The sequence below is a fragment of the Rattus rattus genome, chromosome 4 (genome assembly GCF_011064425.1).
Source record: "Rattus rattus isolate New Zealand chromosome 4, Rrattus_CSIRO_v1, whole genome shotgun sequence".
In the NCBI taxonomy this organism is placed as follows: domain Eukaryota; kingdom Metazoa; phylum Chordata; class Mammalia; order Rodentia; family Muridae; genus Rattus; species Rattus rattus.
Window position 1 is genome coordinate 130,103,737 of NC_046157.1, and position 19,697 is coordinate 130,123,433.

The 19,697-nt window shown below is 42.5% G+C and overlaps 1 protein-coding gene across 2 annotated transcripts in view; it reads left to right on the top strand.

Moving 5' to 3' along the window:
- Positions 1 to 19,697, top strand: part of Plcl1 (phospholipase C like 1 (inactive)) — a 333,393-nt gene that overhangs the window by 283,364 nt on the left and 30,332 nt on the right. Inside the window, exons 3-5 of one of the 2 annotated variants that reach the window (XM_032901120.1) lie at positions 1,169 to 1,372; positions 13,230 to 13,305; positions 15,212 to 15,321. In XM_032901120.1, coding sequence (XP_032757011.1) covers positions 1,169 to 1,372; positions 13,230 to 13,305; positions 15,212 to 15,321 — 390 coding nt within the window. The remainder of the gene's footprint in view (positions 1 to 1,168; positions 1,373 to 13,229; positions 13,306 to 15,211; positions 15,322 to 19,697) is intronic. The other variant, XM_032901121.1, reaches the window with a different exon arrangement.

The window sequence follows — 19,697 nt, forward strand, 5'->3', positions numbered from 1 at the left end:
AAGAGTGAGCTCAGATTCAAATATTATCTACCCCTCTCTTCCTTCATCATCTGTCATTTATGTCTGCTGAATGAGTCTGTCTCTTCGCTTGTTTGTCTTGTAAATCACTTTCTCTCTGTGTATGTCTGTCCCTGTGTGTCCACAACAAAGAGCTTTTGCTGTGCATTAATTGAACAGCACAGAAAGCATCACATGGGTAAGAGGGGATACTTAACAGAAGTCTTTAATAGAGCTTTACAAGGGGTTAAGTCACTGACTTCAGCTGACCCCAGCTGACCCAGATAGAAAACAAAGGCTGTCAAGCAATATCCATAGGTTCTTCCAACCTGTTTGCTATCTCCTGCATTTATTACCATAGCATATGTACACACAGATGTTACTCTTGGCTCAGGGGCATGGAAGAGAAGACTTTAGATTAAGCTATTTTAGCTTACGTTGTAAAGGGTGATTATATGGGAAATCCACAGCAAGTAAGATTGGTCGTTACATTGCTCTCTTACTAACAGGGTACACAGAAGAAAATCAGTCTTAAGTGACTTCAAGGTGTACTACAAACTCAGGCTCTGAGGCCCAGCAAAAGTTCCAGTCTCTTTGTATGTAGAAGATATTTTCATATTAAAGCACCTCAATTTTGTTAAAGATTATAACGTCAATGAGTAAGATGGCCATGCAATGCATTTTCTGTGCTGTGCTGTGCTGTGCATTTCTGATGGGCTGACAAGGCAACATTGGTGGCTGCTCAGATGGAGGTGATGAGCAGTGATGTCCCCCTGGCCTGAGATGCTAAGAGAGATGGCGTCTTGTTCGGTGCCATGAGGCTCTTCTGATCTCCATGATATAAGTTGAATGCAGTATTCATGTGTAGGGACTGCTAGTGTAGGGGCATTCCTGGTGCTGTGTCTGCAAAGCACAGAGCATCCTCGAGTCATAACCAGCTGTGTTCCTGGTGGTCTCTGTGGTCATTGGTAAATGCTAAAGCCAACAGTTCAGGTTGTGAGTGAGCTGTCTGTGTTACCTCTGCAGGTCGCAGCACACTGGCTTGGTTGTCATCCAGGCTGCTCTGCACTGTGCACATCTCTGAGGGTATAACTGGGTGAATTCACTTGGGTGTAAACTGGGGTGCAGTGCCGCGTGTTCAGACATATGACTCCGTGTTTTCTCCTTGTAGAACGCCATAGTGTCTGTTAAGGAGCTGTGTGGACTCCCACCGATTGCCAGTCTGAAACAGTGCCTGTTAACCCTGTCCTCTCGTCTCATCACCAGTGATAGTACTCCCTCCGTGTCTCTGGTGATGAAGGACTGCTTTCCTTACTTGGAGCCACTGGGCACAATTCCAGATGTGCAGAAGAGGATGCTGGCTGCATATGATCTGGTAGGCGGTTGCAACTTCCTGCTACTTATCTCAGTGTATGGACATCTCGAAAAGCAGTGGTTCTGGGGTAGAATTCTAGTGCCCAGAGCAGAGTGACTGCCTCTAAAGTATGGTTGGAGGTGGCAGCCAGAGCTTACTGTTCAGTATCCATTAAGCCCCAGGGATGCCTCTGAGGACATGGCAAATGGAACCATCTCTTATTTGACAAAGAGTGAGTGATTTCCCAGTCCTCAGAAGCATGCCTCCTCCTCCTCCTCTTCCTCTGAATGATAGCTCCTGACAGACAGAGGCTCAGGTCTCAGCACCACTTGATGATGGTTGAGACGGAAGGCTTGTATGTCAACATTTCTAAGCTAATAATACTATCTGATTTCATTCTGAATATTTAATAGAATCTATGTACTGATTAGATTTGGGGATAACTTTATTTTTGTGTTTGTGTAAACAGAATTAAAGAGCAAATGACAAAATGTCTAGCATACCTAATCAGGTATAAATAGGCATATTTAACTAGAAGAACACGTACAAACCAGTAACAATAGCAATATGTAGAAACTCCGAATATCAATCAAGTTCTCCCACATATGATGTATGAAATTTTCAGGAAATAAATTTAAAAAGCAATATATCTTTTAAAAGGCCACTCAATTATGGCTTAAAATGCAAACTTTTATTCAGATATTTGGACAGCAATTATCTGGGGAAACTTGGCTTTTGCCAAGTTCTTAGGTGCCTAGGCTCTTTCTAATCATCTGTTCTTCTATTCTTTGCATTTAGCCCTTATTTTCAAGGTCTAAAAGGGCAGCCAAAACTCTACTCATAATATCTGTCATCTACACATCAGGAATGATGCGGAAGACATATTTTCCTTTATTTAGGATATTATTTTCTGGAATTACAGACAGGAAAAATATTACTTTTCCTTCCTGTTCATCAGCCTAGAGTTGATATATAGCCACAGTTAATTGCAAAAGCCAATGTAAAAATCCCAGTTCAAGGGATCTAAAAGTTGTCTCTTCTGTTCCTAAGAAGTAGGAGGGGAGTGGACATCAGGGGACAACACAGGCTCTGTCCTCCTTTGCCTAAAAACCTATCAGGAAGTATACAGCACATTTATCTTTAAAATAAGTTTCCCATTTCATAAGTTAACATATGAAATCAAGTATGGTGCTATGTATGCCCTTATAGTCCTGGCTACTCCAGTAAGATGTTTTAAGCTCCAAAGACCAAGGCCATCCCAGTCTGAGTACAGTGAGACCCCAGGCCTCACAAGTAATGTAATGAGACACCCCCCTTTCCACCAGATCACCAGCTGTGCCCCGTGCTTTCAATCACGGCTCTTCTAATCTGGAATGTAAGAAGACAGAGTGCTGGTGATAGTTCAGTGGGTTAAGTGTTTACTGTGCAAGCACCAGGACCTGAGTTTGAATCCCCAGTACCCACATGAATGTCACACCACACCTCTGTAACTGTAGTGCTGGCAAATAGAGGGAGGTGGACCTCCGGAGCGTCCTGACCTGGCATTTACCAAGACTGTGAGCCCCAGGTCACAGTTCACAGTTCAAAAAATGGTAGAGGGCAATGTTAATCTGTGGTCCTCGCCTCTGTATGAAAGTGTATGCATATTTGCACACACACACTTCCAAACATGCTTACACATGCACACACTTACACAGACATTCACACACTCTTACACACACATACACATATACACACACACATGAAGGGGAATTTAGGAAGATACTTTTCTTTCTCTGCCTATTCTGCAAAAGTAAATTGCATTATACATTGTTGGAGAAAATTACTTAAAATGCTTATTGCATTTGATCTGTGTACTTCTGGTTTCTAAAGATTTATTGTTATATATATATATGTACACATACATATATACATACATATATACACATATACATATATATATACACATGCACATATATACATACATATATACATACACACACACACACACATATATATATATATATATATATATATATATGATTTTCATAATGGTGACATGGAGGGATTAGCTAGATTACAGCTAGGAACCCAGGAACTGGAGAGGAGGCTCAGTTCAGAGCTGTTTCTACTCCTGCAAAGGCCTCAGGTTCCACTCCCAGCCCCACCATGGCGGCTTACATCTGTTTGTAACTCAGCTCCGGGTGATGCCACTTCCTCTTCCAGCTTCCACAGGCAACGGCTCACAGGCGGAATCACTTATACAGACATTTAAATTAAAATAAAATGATTTTGAAAAGATGGGGCTCCATGTAAGGGACTCCTTCGAAGCTATCCAAGTCGGTTGTTTGGAGGACCAGTAAATTGTTCGGAGGACAATTGCATGTGTTTTTGTGAAGCAGTCTGGTTGCAATAATATACAAGCAGTGAGATTTAAATTGCGTTTGTATTCATATGCACATGCAATCCTGGGAAGACATTAACAGTGACTGCTTTTGTTTGTCACCAGTGAAGCTTGTTTTCTTAGTTCTTTTCCATATGCTTCCTGTATTTACCAAAGTCTTTCTAACAAACAAGATAAATGCATAGTTGAATAAAATAACTGTTAAGAAAATACTAATATTTTACCATTAAAAATAGCTAGGAGAAATGCACTTAGCATAAACACGTTCTAACTGACATGAAAAATCCTCCCTGAATGCGCTCTGCCCACAGATGCGTTTCCAGAGGCTGCTTTTGCGGAGTGGGGTGGGCTCACCTATTGCCTGTGTCGCATTTTTTGTGAAATCAGTTTTTTTTCATCATAAAAGTAGGGATTGAAAGCTGTTCAGTGAATAGGTATAATTGCCATCTAAGAGGTGAAATTAGGGTACTAGTTGCCATAGAGACAGACAGCAGACATCACTTATTCCCTTGTAAACTGAGAAAGGAAAATAATCCATTGTGAGGGTAGCCGGCCCGGAGCTGGGCCTGACTTAAGAAGAATGGCTCTCGGGCTGCGGTTGGACAGTTCCTGCTTCATCTCACAAGTGTCTGATGGTGTTTTTGTCCTTTCTGTTTTACCTGCTAAGTCCAAAGCGTAATATTAGGCTTTCTTTCATCTCTGATTTTAAAACACAGCTTACGATTGTAGGCAGAGCCAGGCTTTAACAAAATCTGAAATAAACCCATGGGAAGCAGAGGTAGCTAAATGGAGTCCAGTTATCATTTCCTGTGGAAATGGCTTCTCACTTTGGTAGGAAGCTGAGTGAAGGTAGCCTGCTGTGGACTGTGCAGCCAGCACGTCACAGACGCGCCTGAGAGCACCGCATATTTCTGCAACAGTGCAGGAGCTGAGGAGGGATGTGCTTATGCGCCCATTGACCCTGAAGAAAAGAGCCTCATTTTCAGTCTGTTGGACCGCAATGTATCGGTGGGCCTCTGCTCTCAGAGTATTAGTGCTTGTGGTGATTTTCAAGAAGTCTCCTGAGATACTCTGTAGACCCAGAGTGATCATCTGACAACATAGACTAGATCGTGTCACAATAGTTCATCAACTCCTTGGTAGCTTCAGATTTAAGGCCGTTCATGATCTAATACCTCTGCAGACTTCCCACCCTCCTCACTCTCCCCCAGCCATCCTGACTTTGCTCACTCAGACCAAACTTGTTCTAGTCTCCAGGCTATTATGAAGCATACTGCATTTGTTCCTGGAGTGACCTGCCCTTGCCTGGAAAATTGCATCCTACCCCTTAATTCTTTTTTTTTTTTTTTTTTTTTTTTTGGTTTTTTTTCCGGAGCTGGGGACCGAACCTTGGGGCCTTGCCTTCCTAGGCAAGCGCTCTAACACTGAGCTAAATCCCCAACCCCCTACCCCTTAATTCTTATCAAGTCATTTTCTGAGAGCCGCTTCTCCAACTATTGACCCCCACCTCCATGCTATTTCGTAGGTGTTTCCCCACCACACTATTCAGAAGTGTTGAACACTAATGTTGAACAGAAGTGTTCAATACTATTAGCACACAATGTGTTACAATCAATTTCAGTTGGCTAAACAAAAGCTGCAAATGTCTGTTACTAATGCAAAAAATGTAATTTTAGCCTATGGTGGGATGCCTCACTTCCACTTCCTCTCCAGTGCCGGCCTTGGTGACTTGCTCCCTGTCCTACAAACTCAGTCAGAAGGACCACAGCCTCTTTACCATCCCCATTCCCTCCGATTTACTTCCCACCACCTTCCTGTTCCCTACCCTTGGATTTCTATCCCACACCACTCAGGTGAAGACCTTTTGCAAAACTGATTTTATTAAGAAATCATTCATAGATTGGCTCTATGCATGGCATCAATACACCTCTTTTAGATTATCACTTGGTGTCTGTGCTCTCAGTCTTTCTATTAGTCAAGGAGCAAACACATTCTGGATGCCTGTTCTGTCAAGGTGCTGTGTGAAGTGGTAGAGATTTTCTTTAGTATGGTTGTTCTAATGGGATGGTAAAACTTAAAAGGGGAGGGGGGGAACAGTGACACTCAGCTGAGGGTGATCAGCTACTCGCATTGCTACTTCTTCATTGTGATTGTAATGGAAATATCTGCTCTGCAGGTATCTGAAGTGTGACCCCTATGAAAGGCTTCTAAACGGGTCTTAACCCTCAGGTTGCAAACTACTGACAAAAGAGTCCTCTGAGATGTCACTGGGCCACCTTGAACCTTCTCCACTAAACAATGATCACACTGTGGCCTCCCTGGCACTTGGCAGAGTTGTATTTGCAAATAATTTGGAAATGAGAATGCCATCTGACCTTTATGTGCTGTTTTCTTTGGATGGCTGACTTTTTACTTCTTTAATGTTCTACCAGCCTAATTTTTCACGGATAGTCAAGATCTATTTGCTTAATATATTCTAACCTTTTACGTGTTTTAAATTAATGAGAGCTTTGGGTAGTTTGTGTTCTGAGTGCCTCATTCAGAGATAGATCAGTTATAGAGGACTGCAACTGTAAACTGCAAACCAGAGCAGTCTTCAAAGGTGACTTGTGGACTGAATTATTTAGCATTAGCATAAAAGTTAAAACCTTACCATGGTAAGAGAAACAGATTTTCTGATGATAAAGAAGTCAGACAGTCTAGAGAACATGAATCTCGGATTAATCGTTTACTAAATCTGTTGGGCTGTGATTTGGAAAGCAGCTGGTTGTACTGGCACAAGAAGGAATGTAGCAAAAAAGAATTAACTGCCATCTAATCATGTTTGGCAACTGAAGTAGTGGGCAGTATCACAATCAAGCCAAGAATAATGGGTTGGCTTAATTCCACTCTCTTGTGTTAGTGTTAGTGCCAAAAGATTGTTAGCCTCAAGATGGAAAAAAAGTCTATAGTCTTCTCTCTCTCTCTCTCTCTCTCTCTCTCTCTCTCTCTCTCTCTCTCTCTTTCTCTCTCTGTGTGTGTGTGTGTGTGTGTGTGTGTGTGTGTGTGTACACATGAGTGCATGTCCCTGCAGTGGTCAGAAGAGGCTTTTGGCCTGCTGGAGTTACAGGAGGCTGTAAGCCCTCTGACTTGGGTACTGGAATCCACATTTGAGGGAAGCATCCTGCCCTTCTAACTACTGAGCCATGTCTGGGCCCACTACTGGGCCCATCCCCGGCCCCTGCAATATAGCCCTGCTAATTGAGAGCAATTTCAGTTGAAATAAGTAAATCAATCAAAAATGTTCTTCTCTCATCACTGTCACATTGTAAAGTTTGTGGAAAACATTCTATTAGTTTGAAATTCAAAAAGTATACTAATTTGCACAGCAATAGAACTCAGAAAGATAGCTGTGTAGGTGTGTGTGCCCAACTCGAGCTAGCTATGAGTTCAAAACAATGAACTTAGTGCATGGACACCTCCTCACTCTTGAGTACAGCAATGTCTTCTGACACATTTTTTGCAGTTGTCGAATAATGGAATAGTTGTCATCTTGAGGGGTAACAATTTCTACTTGGTGCCAGGTTTTGAAAACGTTGGCTATAAAGGATACATCGAGAAGAATTATTTCAAGGTGCTTCTTTGATCTAGCTTCCATGAATCCTGATTGGACCTGTGTTCCTCACTCCTGAAATTTTTGGAACACTTTAACTTTAGTTAAAGGCATTGAGCTAGTCAAATTGGCCTGAAAATTGTAGAGAGGTTTCATGTGATGATTTATTTTGTTGGTTCTATTGGAGTAAAGAACCCCCAGGGCAGGAAGAAGGTACAACTGTGAATATATCTGTAAAGATTTTTTTCAAAGAGGATGAATTGAAGGTAAAGAATCACTCTGGATCTGAGTGACATATAGAATAGTGTCATGGTCCCAAACGGAGTGTAAAAGGAAGAAGAAAGATGCTGGGCAGTGCCAACGTCTCCTTCCTTAGGCTTTCTGGTCTCCCTGGAGGTAAGAAAGCAGCCCTTGATCCTACCACCATACCTTCACTTCCATGACAGCTGGCCTTCCTCAAGTGACCCAAACAACCTTCCTTCTTTAGGTCCTTGTTTGCTGGGTATTTATTCATATCAATCAGAGAAGCTAAAATCTCACCTGGCTTTTTGTGTGAATGATATAAATTGTACTAAGAACTGGGTAAAAACCAATGTTTTCAAGCAATTTCTCAAGGTTAGTTGGCAGCTGTTTTGGAAATAGATCCCTTTATGAAAAAAGTAGCAATGGTGGTAGAATTGTCGCCACCACAAATGTGGAGACAGAGGATTTGGTCAGCTCTGCTCAGATTCTGTTGTGTTTATAAAAAGATAAAGAGAGAGAGAATACGTTCCATGGAGATGTAGTCAGGTATGGGTGAAGGAGGTTGCTCGGTGGGCCCATGCTGAGGCGTCCCTTCCCCCTGAGGGACCAGCCACACAATGGTATAGTATAGAATAAAGTTTATTCAGGACATGGGGAGGGGAGAAAAGAGGGTAGGGGCAGAGGCAGACAAAGGGGAGAGAGAGAGAGAGAGAGAGAGAGAGAGAGAGAGAGACAAGAAAGAGAGAGAGAAAGAGAGAGAGAGAGGAGGGAGGGAGGAAGGGAGGAGGAGGAGAAGAGGGAGGAGGAGGAGAGGAGGAGGAGGAGGAGGAGGAGAAGAGGAGGAGGAGGAGGAGGAGGAGGAGGAGGAGGAGGAGAGGCTGGCCATGAGCATGTGGAGAGAGAGGGGGAGGGAATGGGGAGAGAGCAAGAGCAGGAAGGCAAGAGCAGAACAAGAGAGAGCAAGAGAAGGGGGGAGGGAGGGAGGAGGGGGCAAGCAGCCCCTTTTATAGTGATAAAAGGCATACCTGTGGTAGCTGTGGGGCAGAGCTTAGACAGAATGCTAACACACTGTCATAAATCAGGCTGGGTAGTGTGAGCTGAGGCTAGACCCTGCACACACACACATCATTATCATCATGGGAGGCACACAGCGAGATCACTTCTAGCTTCTCAGCGGCTGGTGGGTATTCTGAGTTTTATATTTGTTTTTGTTCCATAGAAAGTTGGCTCTCTTCACAGGGTTGAGTGCTTAAAATGGAAAAGATGTTGGTCTGCAAATGGAGCTGATATTTGTCTCGTTTATTAGAGAGCATTCAAAACTACAGAGGACTGTCCTCATCTAGTTGGCAAATATATGGGTGGCAGCAGTCCCGTTAACAAATGTGCTGAGTTTAGTAGAATTCAAGTCGAACTTTCAACAATTTGATCGGATAACCCATCATATGACTGGAGACATAGAGACCCAGAGACCTGGTGTTTGACTAGAATGAAGGCAATAGATGGATGGCTCAGGGGAAAGAAGAGCGATGGGTCTGTAAAGCTTCATAAACACTCTCAAGCAGGAACCTGTCCAAATGTCTAGCTCCTTCTAAAATGTAGGCATGTGCATGTGGAGACTACCTCTAGTGGCTGACTTATGCTAAGAATTTTGTCTAGAAGAAGATGTGGCCATGGCAAGCTTCCACTTTTATGGATGCTGCTGAGTGATGGTCCCCAACTTGTTCTTGTAGTGGAAACTCAATCTTTAACACTGATCACAAGGTAACACATCAGCTTAGGTCTGGTGCTCACACTGATCACAGGGTAATGCATAAGCTTAGGTCTGGTGCTCACACTGATCTCAGGGTAATCCATAAGCTTAGGTCACGATCCCTGGATTCCACTCCCAGGTATTGTTCTAACCCTGTGCCTTTAGCCAAATCAGCTCTCAACTCAGATTCTTTGTCTGCAAAACGGTCTTGTCCGTGACAAATTATCCTTAAAGTGGCTCTAAATAGGAAGTTAGGTGTGACTGTGAATTTAAACAGAATTCCACAGAAAAACAGCGTCTATGGAGAGTTTTTGAGTCATGTTAGGATGAAACCTTACCACTCATCAGTTCAGCGTCCCTGTCCTATCTAGAAGATGTATTCACTCTCACAGCAGGCTTCCTGGTCTTCAGGCGCTGCCCCTCTTCTGTGCTATTCCCTGAGCATTAAGTATAAAATTGTGTTGTATGTATGTCAGTTGGGGCTGGGCACCCCCCACAGTCAGTTTTTCTCTATAGTTTGACCAGCAGTAGTGTTCTTTAATGGTCTTCTGCTACAAAAGAAACTCCTTTGTTGAGTGGTGAGATCTACACTTCTCAAGCTTGGCCTGATCACAGGACAGCCTGGCTGGTTCAGAGGTTTGATACACAGCAAGTGTGTAAGGTCAGCAGAAAAAAGGGGCTGGCCACAGTGGCCATGAGCATCCAGCAGTGAGCAACAGTGGAAATCTTGGTGACACCCAGGCCTAATGAACTAACGGGCAGTATCTCTGGCTCTGTACTTTTCTGCCCTGTCTGGAGCTGTCACCTTGCAGAGAGGAAGTTCTAAAACCATAGGCCAGCGGGGAAGGAACCATGTAGAGGTAGTGATCTAAGCCCTCTGCTCTACTAACTTCTACTCTTGATCCTTTTTGGTGGTTCTTTTGGCCGATGTCAAGGTGGGAGAGCATCCATGGTGCGGCCTTGAGAAATCAACCTCCCTATCCTGAGCCTAAGCCTGAGCTTGGAGTGGATTGGGAAGGGCAAGCAGAACTCAGCGAGAAGTGCAAATAGTACTTAGCGTTCACTGCAAATATTGCGTGAATATTCTTATCATAAGCTGTATATGCATACTAATATACTAGCGTGTGCACACACACACACATACACACACACACACACACACACTGAAATATGAAGGGTAGAAACTAGTGTACTGTCCTCTTCTGTTCCTTGCGTGTGCCTCGAAGATCGCACCATCATTGTTTTACAGCTCACATTGTGTCTGGGGAAGGAGTCATGGAGCGTCTATTGTAAGGTGCTATTTGCTTGGGCTTGTGAGGTTGCTTTCATTTTCCCTGTTGGAGCCTGTGCAGTTTAGAACAATATAATATAAACGGGACCAGTTTGCCACTCTGCAGCCATTTGTAAGTTGTGATTCTCTGGAGGAAATATGGGAGTGGCAACTGTCTTTCAGCTTCCTTCCAACATGAAATTAATTTCTTTCCCGGCAGTGCCCTGGCTACCATTTGGGAACACATGGCTTTAATTTAGCAAGGTAGCACAATCAACATTTTTCATTTTTACAGATAAAATAAATGTTAAAAAAAACCTGTTTCATCTCACACATCAAATATCTATGTTGTGCATCCCCACTTTATGCCACAGGGAACGTGAGCCTCTGACCTTAGAAACCACAACTGTGGACCACTAGAATTGAGAGAGACAAGGTTAGTTATGAAATGTCTGTGATGGGAACAGAGAATGAGAACCGAGGCCAGGCAGTTTCCCGTATGTGAACATGGAGAAGGGAATAAGAGACAGAGCCAGGCAACTCCAGAAGGAGGATGAGGAGTAGTTTAATTGCTGAGCTGGAGAATTAGGACAGAAAATTGATCAGGGGACAACTGATGAGAGCCAGGGCCAATGTCTGACTGTCACAGTGAGTTCTGCACAGCGTCCAAGCAATGGGTGTCAGCTGGATTTGTTAGGAAGGGGAGATAGGGACACTTACCCAAATCCACTGTAGTATTCCATTGGTGGTTTTGTTAGCTCATTTTAGGTTAAGAGATGAGAATAGAGACAGAGGAAGAAATTATAAATGCAAGATCAGAGGATCCTTAAAAAGGTCTTCATGAGATAGAGGGGAAATGACATTGCCAGTCTGGACAGAAGAGTCAGAGTTGGCGAAGAGGACACTTCCATCTCAGCTGGCCACAGGGGCGGTGGCATTATAGAACTTTGCAGGAAATGTAGTCCACTTAAACCCATAGGGGATCTGTAATAAAATACTGCAAATTGACAGAAAGAGAGCTTCTTACTACTGGATCGTGTCATGTTTTCTTGTTTGAGTGTAAAACCAACCAATTGATCTCAGTTAAGATACTATCGAAGGAGCTTATCAGTCACCTTTTAAAACGATTGCCTTCCAAGGAACAGATTAGAATCTGGTTACAATGGATGGTGTGCACGTCCTTGTTTGTGCCTGTGGGCTGGAACAGGTCTGCTCCTGTGTGTGAGCCCATGCATTCTCTGATGGGCATAATGGGGGCAAACTAAAAGAGATGACAGTCAAAAGCAGATCAGGTTGTGTGCGAGGAGTGGGGACTCTGAGCTTAGGTCCATCATTAATTCCATTTCACTGGTCTGGAGTTTTAACCTTATAGTTTTTATATCTACAAAAGAAAGGGATTGATGATGACATCTAAGGTTCCATAGCCTTGAGGTCTATATTATAAAGCATGTCAATGTATTGTTAGTTGTATTACCATCAGTATAACAAATACCCGAGATTTACCTATAGAGAAAGATGGTCTGTTTGGGCCCACAATCTTAGAGGTTCTAGTGCTTGTGAGGCAGACACTTTGATTACTGGTCTCTGGTTAAATGCCGCATGACATAGTCATAGTCGGGGCACTTAGCAGAATCAACCATTTACCTCGTGGCTGGAAGGGAAAGGGAGGAAGAGAAGGGATTCTGTCCACAGCCCCATTGAAGGTCATACTCTAGTGCCATGAAGACCTCCCAGGAGGCTTCCCTCACCTGCTATGGGCACCTTCCTGGGGATCCAGCCTTTAATACGTGGGGTTTGGGGGACATTTAAGTCCCAGACTGTAGCAGTAACATGTTGGTTAGGCTAAATGTGGGGTTTGTCCAACCTCTGAGACTGTTTCTCTTGCCTGAGTGTCAGGAAAACGTTTTGCCTGTGATTTGACTCATTGGAACATCTGATAAATTTTGAGAAAAGAACTTCAACTGATAATGCATTTGTAAATGCTGGAAATGCCTTAATTACATTGGGGTCATATGGAATTTCTCTCTAAATTCTTTTACTTGATAGCCGTACAGTCCCTGGCCACCACTGGCCATTAGATAAGTTGTTTTAAGCCTTCAGCTCCTTCTCCTGTCTCTCATCCCCTACTTACCTTTCTTTATTTCTATCCCTTGCTCCTTTTGATCCTTTCTTGCTGTTTAGCCCTGGCTGGCCTAATCTTCTCTATGTGTCCCCCACTGACCTTTGCCAGGTAACCAGGCCGGCTTTGAACTTGTAGTCATTCTCTTGACCCTGCTTCCCACATGCAGTGGTAACGGCATGCACCATTACACTGGGCATCACTCTTTGGAAATTGAAGGTATTATTCAGTCTAAACCTTCACAGGTTTTACAGTGTTGATGACTAATTTATAATCTGTACTCATTTATTCAATGGTTATTTTTTGTATTTACCACTACATGCCTGCTATGTTACACAACTGTGACAATTGTAAGAAAGGTGTCGCTTGTCTTGTGTGGATGAGAGCTGGGACAGAGATTTTCCCATCTCTCATGATGCTCCCCCATTCTTTGGTAGATTTTGAGGGCATCTCTGTGCATTGTTTGTCCAGTGAGCCAGTTGAAAGATTCCTAACAACTACTCTTTGATGTTTTACGGCAGATGATTCAAGAGAGTCGGGTCCTCATAGAAATGGCTGACACAGTCCAGGAAAAAATTGTACAGTGTCAGAAAGCAGGTAATGTGTCTTTGTTCGTCTTTGTTTAGAAAACACAATCACAAGTCACTGAAGCTTCACAACTTTCCTGTTCTTCCACATAAAATTAAGATATTTCAGGGCAGCGTTTACAGTTTAAGTTACATTTGTCTTTGGTAATGGAGACCTTTGGGTGGTGGCAGGTTATATCTGCGTATAGGAGGGGGGTGTTTGAAGAGGTCAAGAGACAAGAGCTTATGAATAAACCCTTGTGGTTGGGGCCTCTTAGACCCTTTCACTGCCAGTGGGGAAGCTGTGGTTTTATGTGGCCGTTTAAACACTTCCCAGTTCGGATTTGAATCATAGTCCTATTTACTTCTGTATTTTGGCTCTTCCCAATTCTCATTTTAGATTTAAGGACGGGAGGGAGTCACATATCTGTACATATCCACCGATGCCTGTTTATGTTTCATCTGTATCAGTAAGCTTTTGCTTCTTGGATCCATGTGTTCCTCCTTCCACACATGAAGTGATTATGAAGAGGAGAGACAGAAGACAGTGCCGACAGTGGCTATATCAGTGTGCTTATGATGTTTGAAGAACATGCACTATTTACTCGGTCCTCATAACATCCTCTATGTATGGGACATGTAAGAGGCTGGTGAATGATCCAGTCTCCATGTCAACACGCAATAGAGTTGACTAGCTTGTAAACGTGTACTCCTTACTAGACTTACCAGCGAGCAATTGTGTATTTTAATTGACAGAAAAACGCAACAATCAAAATACCCACAGTCTTCACCACAGTCCCATCCGGTGACACTTACTCCCACTGTTTCCCCAGGGAGGATAGTGAAGGCCAGCAATGGCAAGGGTAGTTCAGACCCACACATCTAGTGAGTGGGTGACCTAGAGTGGAAGCCTGGGCTCTTCGCTCCTGCAAAGTCAATGTGATTTTAGGTTATAGTAATAAAAGTAAGGTGGCTAGAACAAGGTGTGAAATCTCTATCCAGTGGTGGGATGCTTCAAGCCCAGGTAGGGCATTGTCTGTTCCCAAATGGACCTGTCTACGTTATTTAAATCCAGAAATTCAGCTGGTTCAGTGGCCCTGCCTAGATGTCACCTCAAAGATGGGTCACCAGTAAGCAGAAGCAAGTTAGAGTGCTCACAGCAGAGCAGAGAGAGAGTCCAAGGGCATTCAATCCAACGTCTTTCTTTATACATATAAAAGGCTGGTCTGTGGATGAGAGATTAGAGCCTGTCAGTCCAAGACCAGCTAGCACTGAGGACGATAAGTTCTGGGAAAGAAGATCTTGGCTCAGAGTCAGTCCCAGTTCTGAGATGGAACAAATTGTCCAGAAGAGAATGTTACTCTTACCTCGAGATTCCTAGGGAAAGGCTTCAGAAGAAGATAGTGATGTAGTTTATGGCATTCAAGCCTGAGTGAATGGTAGAGTAAAAGTACGCGAACGGTCACTCTGAAATACGAAACATGCAGTGTTTCTAAGATTTTTTTAAGTCTTTTTATTTGGGATCAAATCTGTTAATTACTGTTTTACCTGCATTGACCCAAGGGCCTGCTTTTAGAGCATAGGGCTGGTTCATTAACCAAAGCAAATGGTGTGCATGCTCACCTGAGCTTACCTCTGCCTCCCACAGCCTTCCACATAGAAACGAGGAAAAGGACAAGTGAGGTCAGGGGCATCGGTTGGCTGTGCTCCTTCTTTTCCCTTGTGTTTCTCTGTGCATGAAGGCTGCTTAGAACGAAACAGCCTGCATCAGTCATTCTTAGATGCCTTCTATGTGAATAGAAACAGACAATTCAATTTGTTTACAAATTATGAGTGAACAGGAATATAAATATACTCTACTGAGAACATTTCATGGTAAAAATGCATGTTTTCCTGGGATATGCTCTACCTTCTCTTATGTGTGTTTTGTTTCAAAGGGATGGAGTTCCACGAAGAACTTCATAATCTAGGGGCAAAGGAAGGCTTGAAGGGAAGAAAACTCAACAAGGCCATCGAGAGCTTCGCTTGGAATATTACTGTATTGAAGGTACACGAGTTCCCTTGCTGTTCCTTTTGTTGTTTCTCTGCTCCCCTCTCTATGGTAGAGAGAAGTATCATCTGCTAAGTACAGTGATTCGAATTATAAGGCTTGAGGGGCCTGACCACTGGGTTGGCTCTAAGTGTTTTTATTTAATTTTTTATTTTTCTTAATAGGGCAACAGGGTACATGATAGAGGCAGAGGTCAGCACATGAGTGAGATCCAATTTTATTGCTGTGTGTGTGTGTGTGTGTGTGTGTGTATGTGTGTCTATGTGTGTATGTGTCTGTGTGCTGTATGTATGTGCATGTGTGTGTGCATACTTGTGAGTGTACATGCATGTGTGTGTGTGTGTGTGTGTGTGTGTGTGTGTGTTTATGAGAACACTTCTGCAAGTCAATATGGCTTTTTCATTTCTGTAAAGTCATGCCAAATTCTGCTGGGAGAGTTCCAACGTGAGAGATCTGGAACCGTCTTATGCTACAAAATATCTGGGCCCCTTAGAATTTTTATTTTAAGAATATTTACTATAAATAAATTTCTTCTTAACAATTTTTAGAAGTCAGTTTCTTGAGATTGCAAATTGCTTTCTGCTACAAATTAATTTGAAATTTGAAGTAAGGATTCAGTATTTTATGTTTTCTGATATGAAAAGAGAAACAACTTAGGCAGTTAGAAAAACTTATTCTAGACATTGTGTTGGGAAAAACCATAAACAAAAAAATTAATAATTGTTAATACTTATAGAATACCTATTACACCCAGTGCCATTTATTGACAGTCATATGGAACAATCACTTAGTAAATCCCTGTCACTATCATTTTACAGATGAGATGGGGATATTTGGATCTTAAGTGTTACCAATGGTCCCTCAGCTCATTAATGGTACAGCTGAGGTTTGAATCCAGGGTTCTGTCTTTAACCTGCTTGGCAGAGATTCTTCATGTCTCTGGAAGTGTGAAGTGAGCTGTAAGACATATTCCATGTGTCTCTTAAAAATTGAATGCATATGTATTTATTAGTTCCCACTGTGTGAGATTTGTGGTAGGCATTGACAGACATAGATAATACAAGAAACTTTGACCTCTTTAAGTTGCAGCCTTAAGCAGGGGCAGGAAGGGCATCATTTGTCTGAGGAGTGGCCTGCAGTATTAGAGGAAGAGCTCACTAGAACTTTAGAATAAGACTCTTAAGCTTTTTCCACTTGCCAAATTTTCCCTGAGAAATTTTTATGAAATGCCAGGTGTACAGATGTATGAAATAGTCATATAAGTAATTTGCTGATGATAAATATAAAAACATTCATTTTTAAACAATTATAAAACATATAATTATACCATTATTGAAGAGAAAATGAAATTTTCACACCAGTGAGATGGATGTGGTTGTTTGTCTCTACATAAAAAAGATTAAGTCTTGGCTAACTTTGGTTCTGCAGGGAGTAGAGCATCTCAGTGTTCCTGATATTTTGACTTTATCGTCAATGCTAAGACAGACACTTTGTATTCTACAAAAAGGCAGAAGCACGTTTAAGGCCATTTCTGAAGCTGTAGGAAACTCTGCTCTAATCCCCACCTACAGTTCATGTAATGATTATTTATGAAACCATGTTTCAATTAAAACAGAAATCTTAAAAGTCAAAACTTTTGAAACTAAACAGTCCATGAGTGTAATGATTTGCTATTAATGGGCTGAAGAAAGAGAGCAGAAACACCCAGTCTTTGTTGGTGGTACTTACACTGTCCTCTTGCTGTAAGGACAGAACATTCTGTACATACAGGGAGAACAATGCATAATGTTGAATAGTTTCAAGTGAAGCAATGTTTGCTAACGTGACAGCATGCACGGTGCGAGCATTCGAGCTGTGTGTTCAGAACCGAGGCTGTGATGAAGTCCGGTGACATAGCCAGATGCTGCCAGGAACCCCAGTTAGTTATGTATTTGAGGTTTGGATTCACTTTTGGTTGCTGTGCATTCAGACTGCAATGCTCACGTACCACTACGTAGCCTCCCATAATGCTCTGATCCAAAGTCGAACCAACTGAACCCCAGGGCATTATACAGCACCCTGAATTTAATATAAACACTTTCCGAACGGCAGATATTTCTTTGGACTTGTTAAAGGGACAGTCATCAAGAAAGCCGCTCGGAGATCTGACAATCAAGAATGTATCTCCTGGGCCTCCAGAACTAGACTGCAAAGGGGAGATGGGCATATAAGTAGTTATGGTTATAATTCACAGTTAATGACTCAGCATTTAATATGAGATCAGCACTCACAGCTAGGAAATACACACACACACACATACTTACCCATACACACACACACACACACACACATACACACCCACACACACACACACATACACACACACACATACTTACACACACACACACACACATACTTATCCACACACACACACATACTTACCCATACTTACACACACACACACACACATGCACACACACACACACACACACACACACACTAATCCATACACACACACACACATACTTACCCATACACACACACACACACTTACCCATACACATGCACACACACACACACACACACACACACACACACACACATTAAATATATATTTCATTCCAGCTGTGTGGGCTGGCCACATCATATGCCACCTTGATAGTTTTCTACGTCTCACAGTTGAAGAAACTGAGGCTGAGGCTGGTAGACATTTATCATTGAGTCACAGAGTAAACACAAAGCTGAGATTTTAACTGGTTACCCACAGTCCTGACTGTCCCCCTGAGCTGCCTTCTATAAAGCTCCATCCATGTTTCCAGGTAGCCTCATGCAGGGATGAGCACGTGTGTGTCAAGGCTGCTGGACAGTGGTGAGATTTCAGTGTCTCTGAGCTTGGTAGTGACTTCATGAAGAGTTAGGGGAGATAATAATCAAAAAGAGCCAAGTTTTAATGCACAACACCAGATGGTACCGCATCGTTTGGTATTCCCATCCATGTCCAGGTGAGGCGTCTCCTCACAGCACCAGAGTTCCTGTTGTTACTTTTGTTTTGTTGTTAACTTCTGACTTCAGCCCACTTAGTTTTCCAAGGCTTGCCAGTATGTTTGCTTGCTTTGGTGACAGGAGTTTATTTCTAGATGTGACTGAGCAGTTGTTGTGTAAAGCACTCCAAGCCAGATCTTTAAGGCCAAATTGATCTGCTGTGATTATAATGTGTGCACTGGCTGCTACTACTGCAGCTTGAACACAGAAGCCTAAGGCAACAGTCAGGGAATTCTTCCCAACATCATTTACTTCATTGGAAATATTTCGGCATTTTGCCCATTGTGTTTAGTGGGCTTATTAATTACAGGCCCATTAGTGCTGGAAAAGTTACATCTTCAGAATTTGAATTATTGGGTATGAGAAAGAAACTTGAGCTCTGGCCCTGTTGCTGTTTTCTCCTTGGCTCTGTTCTGAGAAGACATTTTCTCTATCATCCTCCTGACACTCAGAGAACTTAGCGGCTGAGTCTCCGGTCTTGGGATTAATTCTCTAAGTTGTAATAAATTGTTGTTTTATATTTGATTTCATTTCAGTCAGTTTACTTGAATAAATTAGTGATGATCACCTTGGCAAGACACAATCATAGCATTTGTCAGTGGTGCATAGGGCTCACCTATAAAATTCCTCAATGTCTACTGCAAAGCTTCCCTATAGTTCTGTAGGTCAGATCTTTTCCAGTGTCTAGGGGAGTGGAGTGGGGATTTGTCAATGCCAATTAAATATGTGGGTTCATGTTTCTAAGAACATTTAATTCTAGTGTAATTGCCAAGTCACAGTCAGACAGGAGAAGATGAGAATGTACCCGGAGAGGGTGGGTGTCAACATGCAGTGGTGGATTGGGACATGGCTTCAGAGAAAGTTGATCTCGCATTGAAAAATAATATAACTGCTTTAGGTTTTCTGCAGTTTGGTATATGAAAGTTTAATAATCAATGATAAGGAAGTTAAATAAAAAATTATACACACGAGAGAGAGAGAGAGAGAGAGAGAGAGAGAGAGAGAGAGAGAGGAAAAACTCTACAATATAATATGTGATTATAATTACAATGGGCAAACCAGAGGTCATACCTCCCCCAGAGGTCAACTTCCCAGAGGTCATACCTTAGAATCTCCAAATGGGGTGAACATTTCTAACATACCTGTTTCTTAAATATATACATGCTAGCACCATACATGAACCTTGAAGAGAGGCCTGCTTGCCTGGCCCTTTCTCTGTATTTTCCCACACTTTTCCTGACAATATGTGTGTATCAAACTGAAACAGTCAATTTCTTCTTTTCTCTTACTATTTGTACACGACATTTAATTCCCTAAACAGCAGTATGTTCATTACAAGAAGACAATGATGA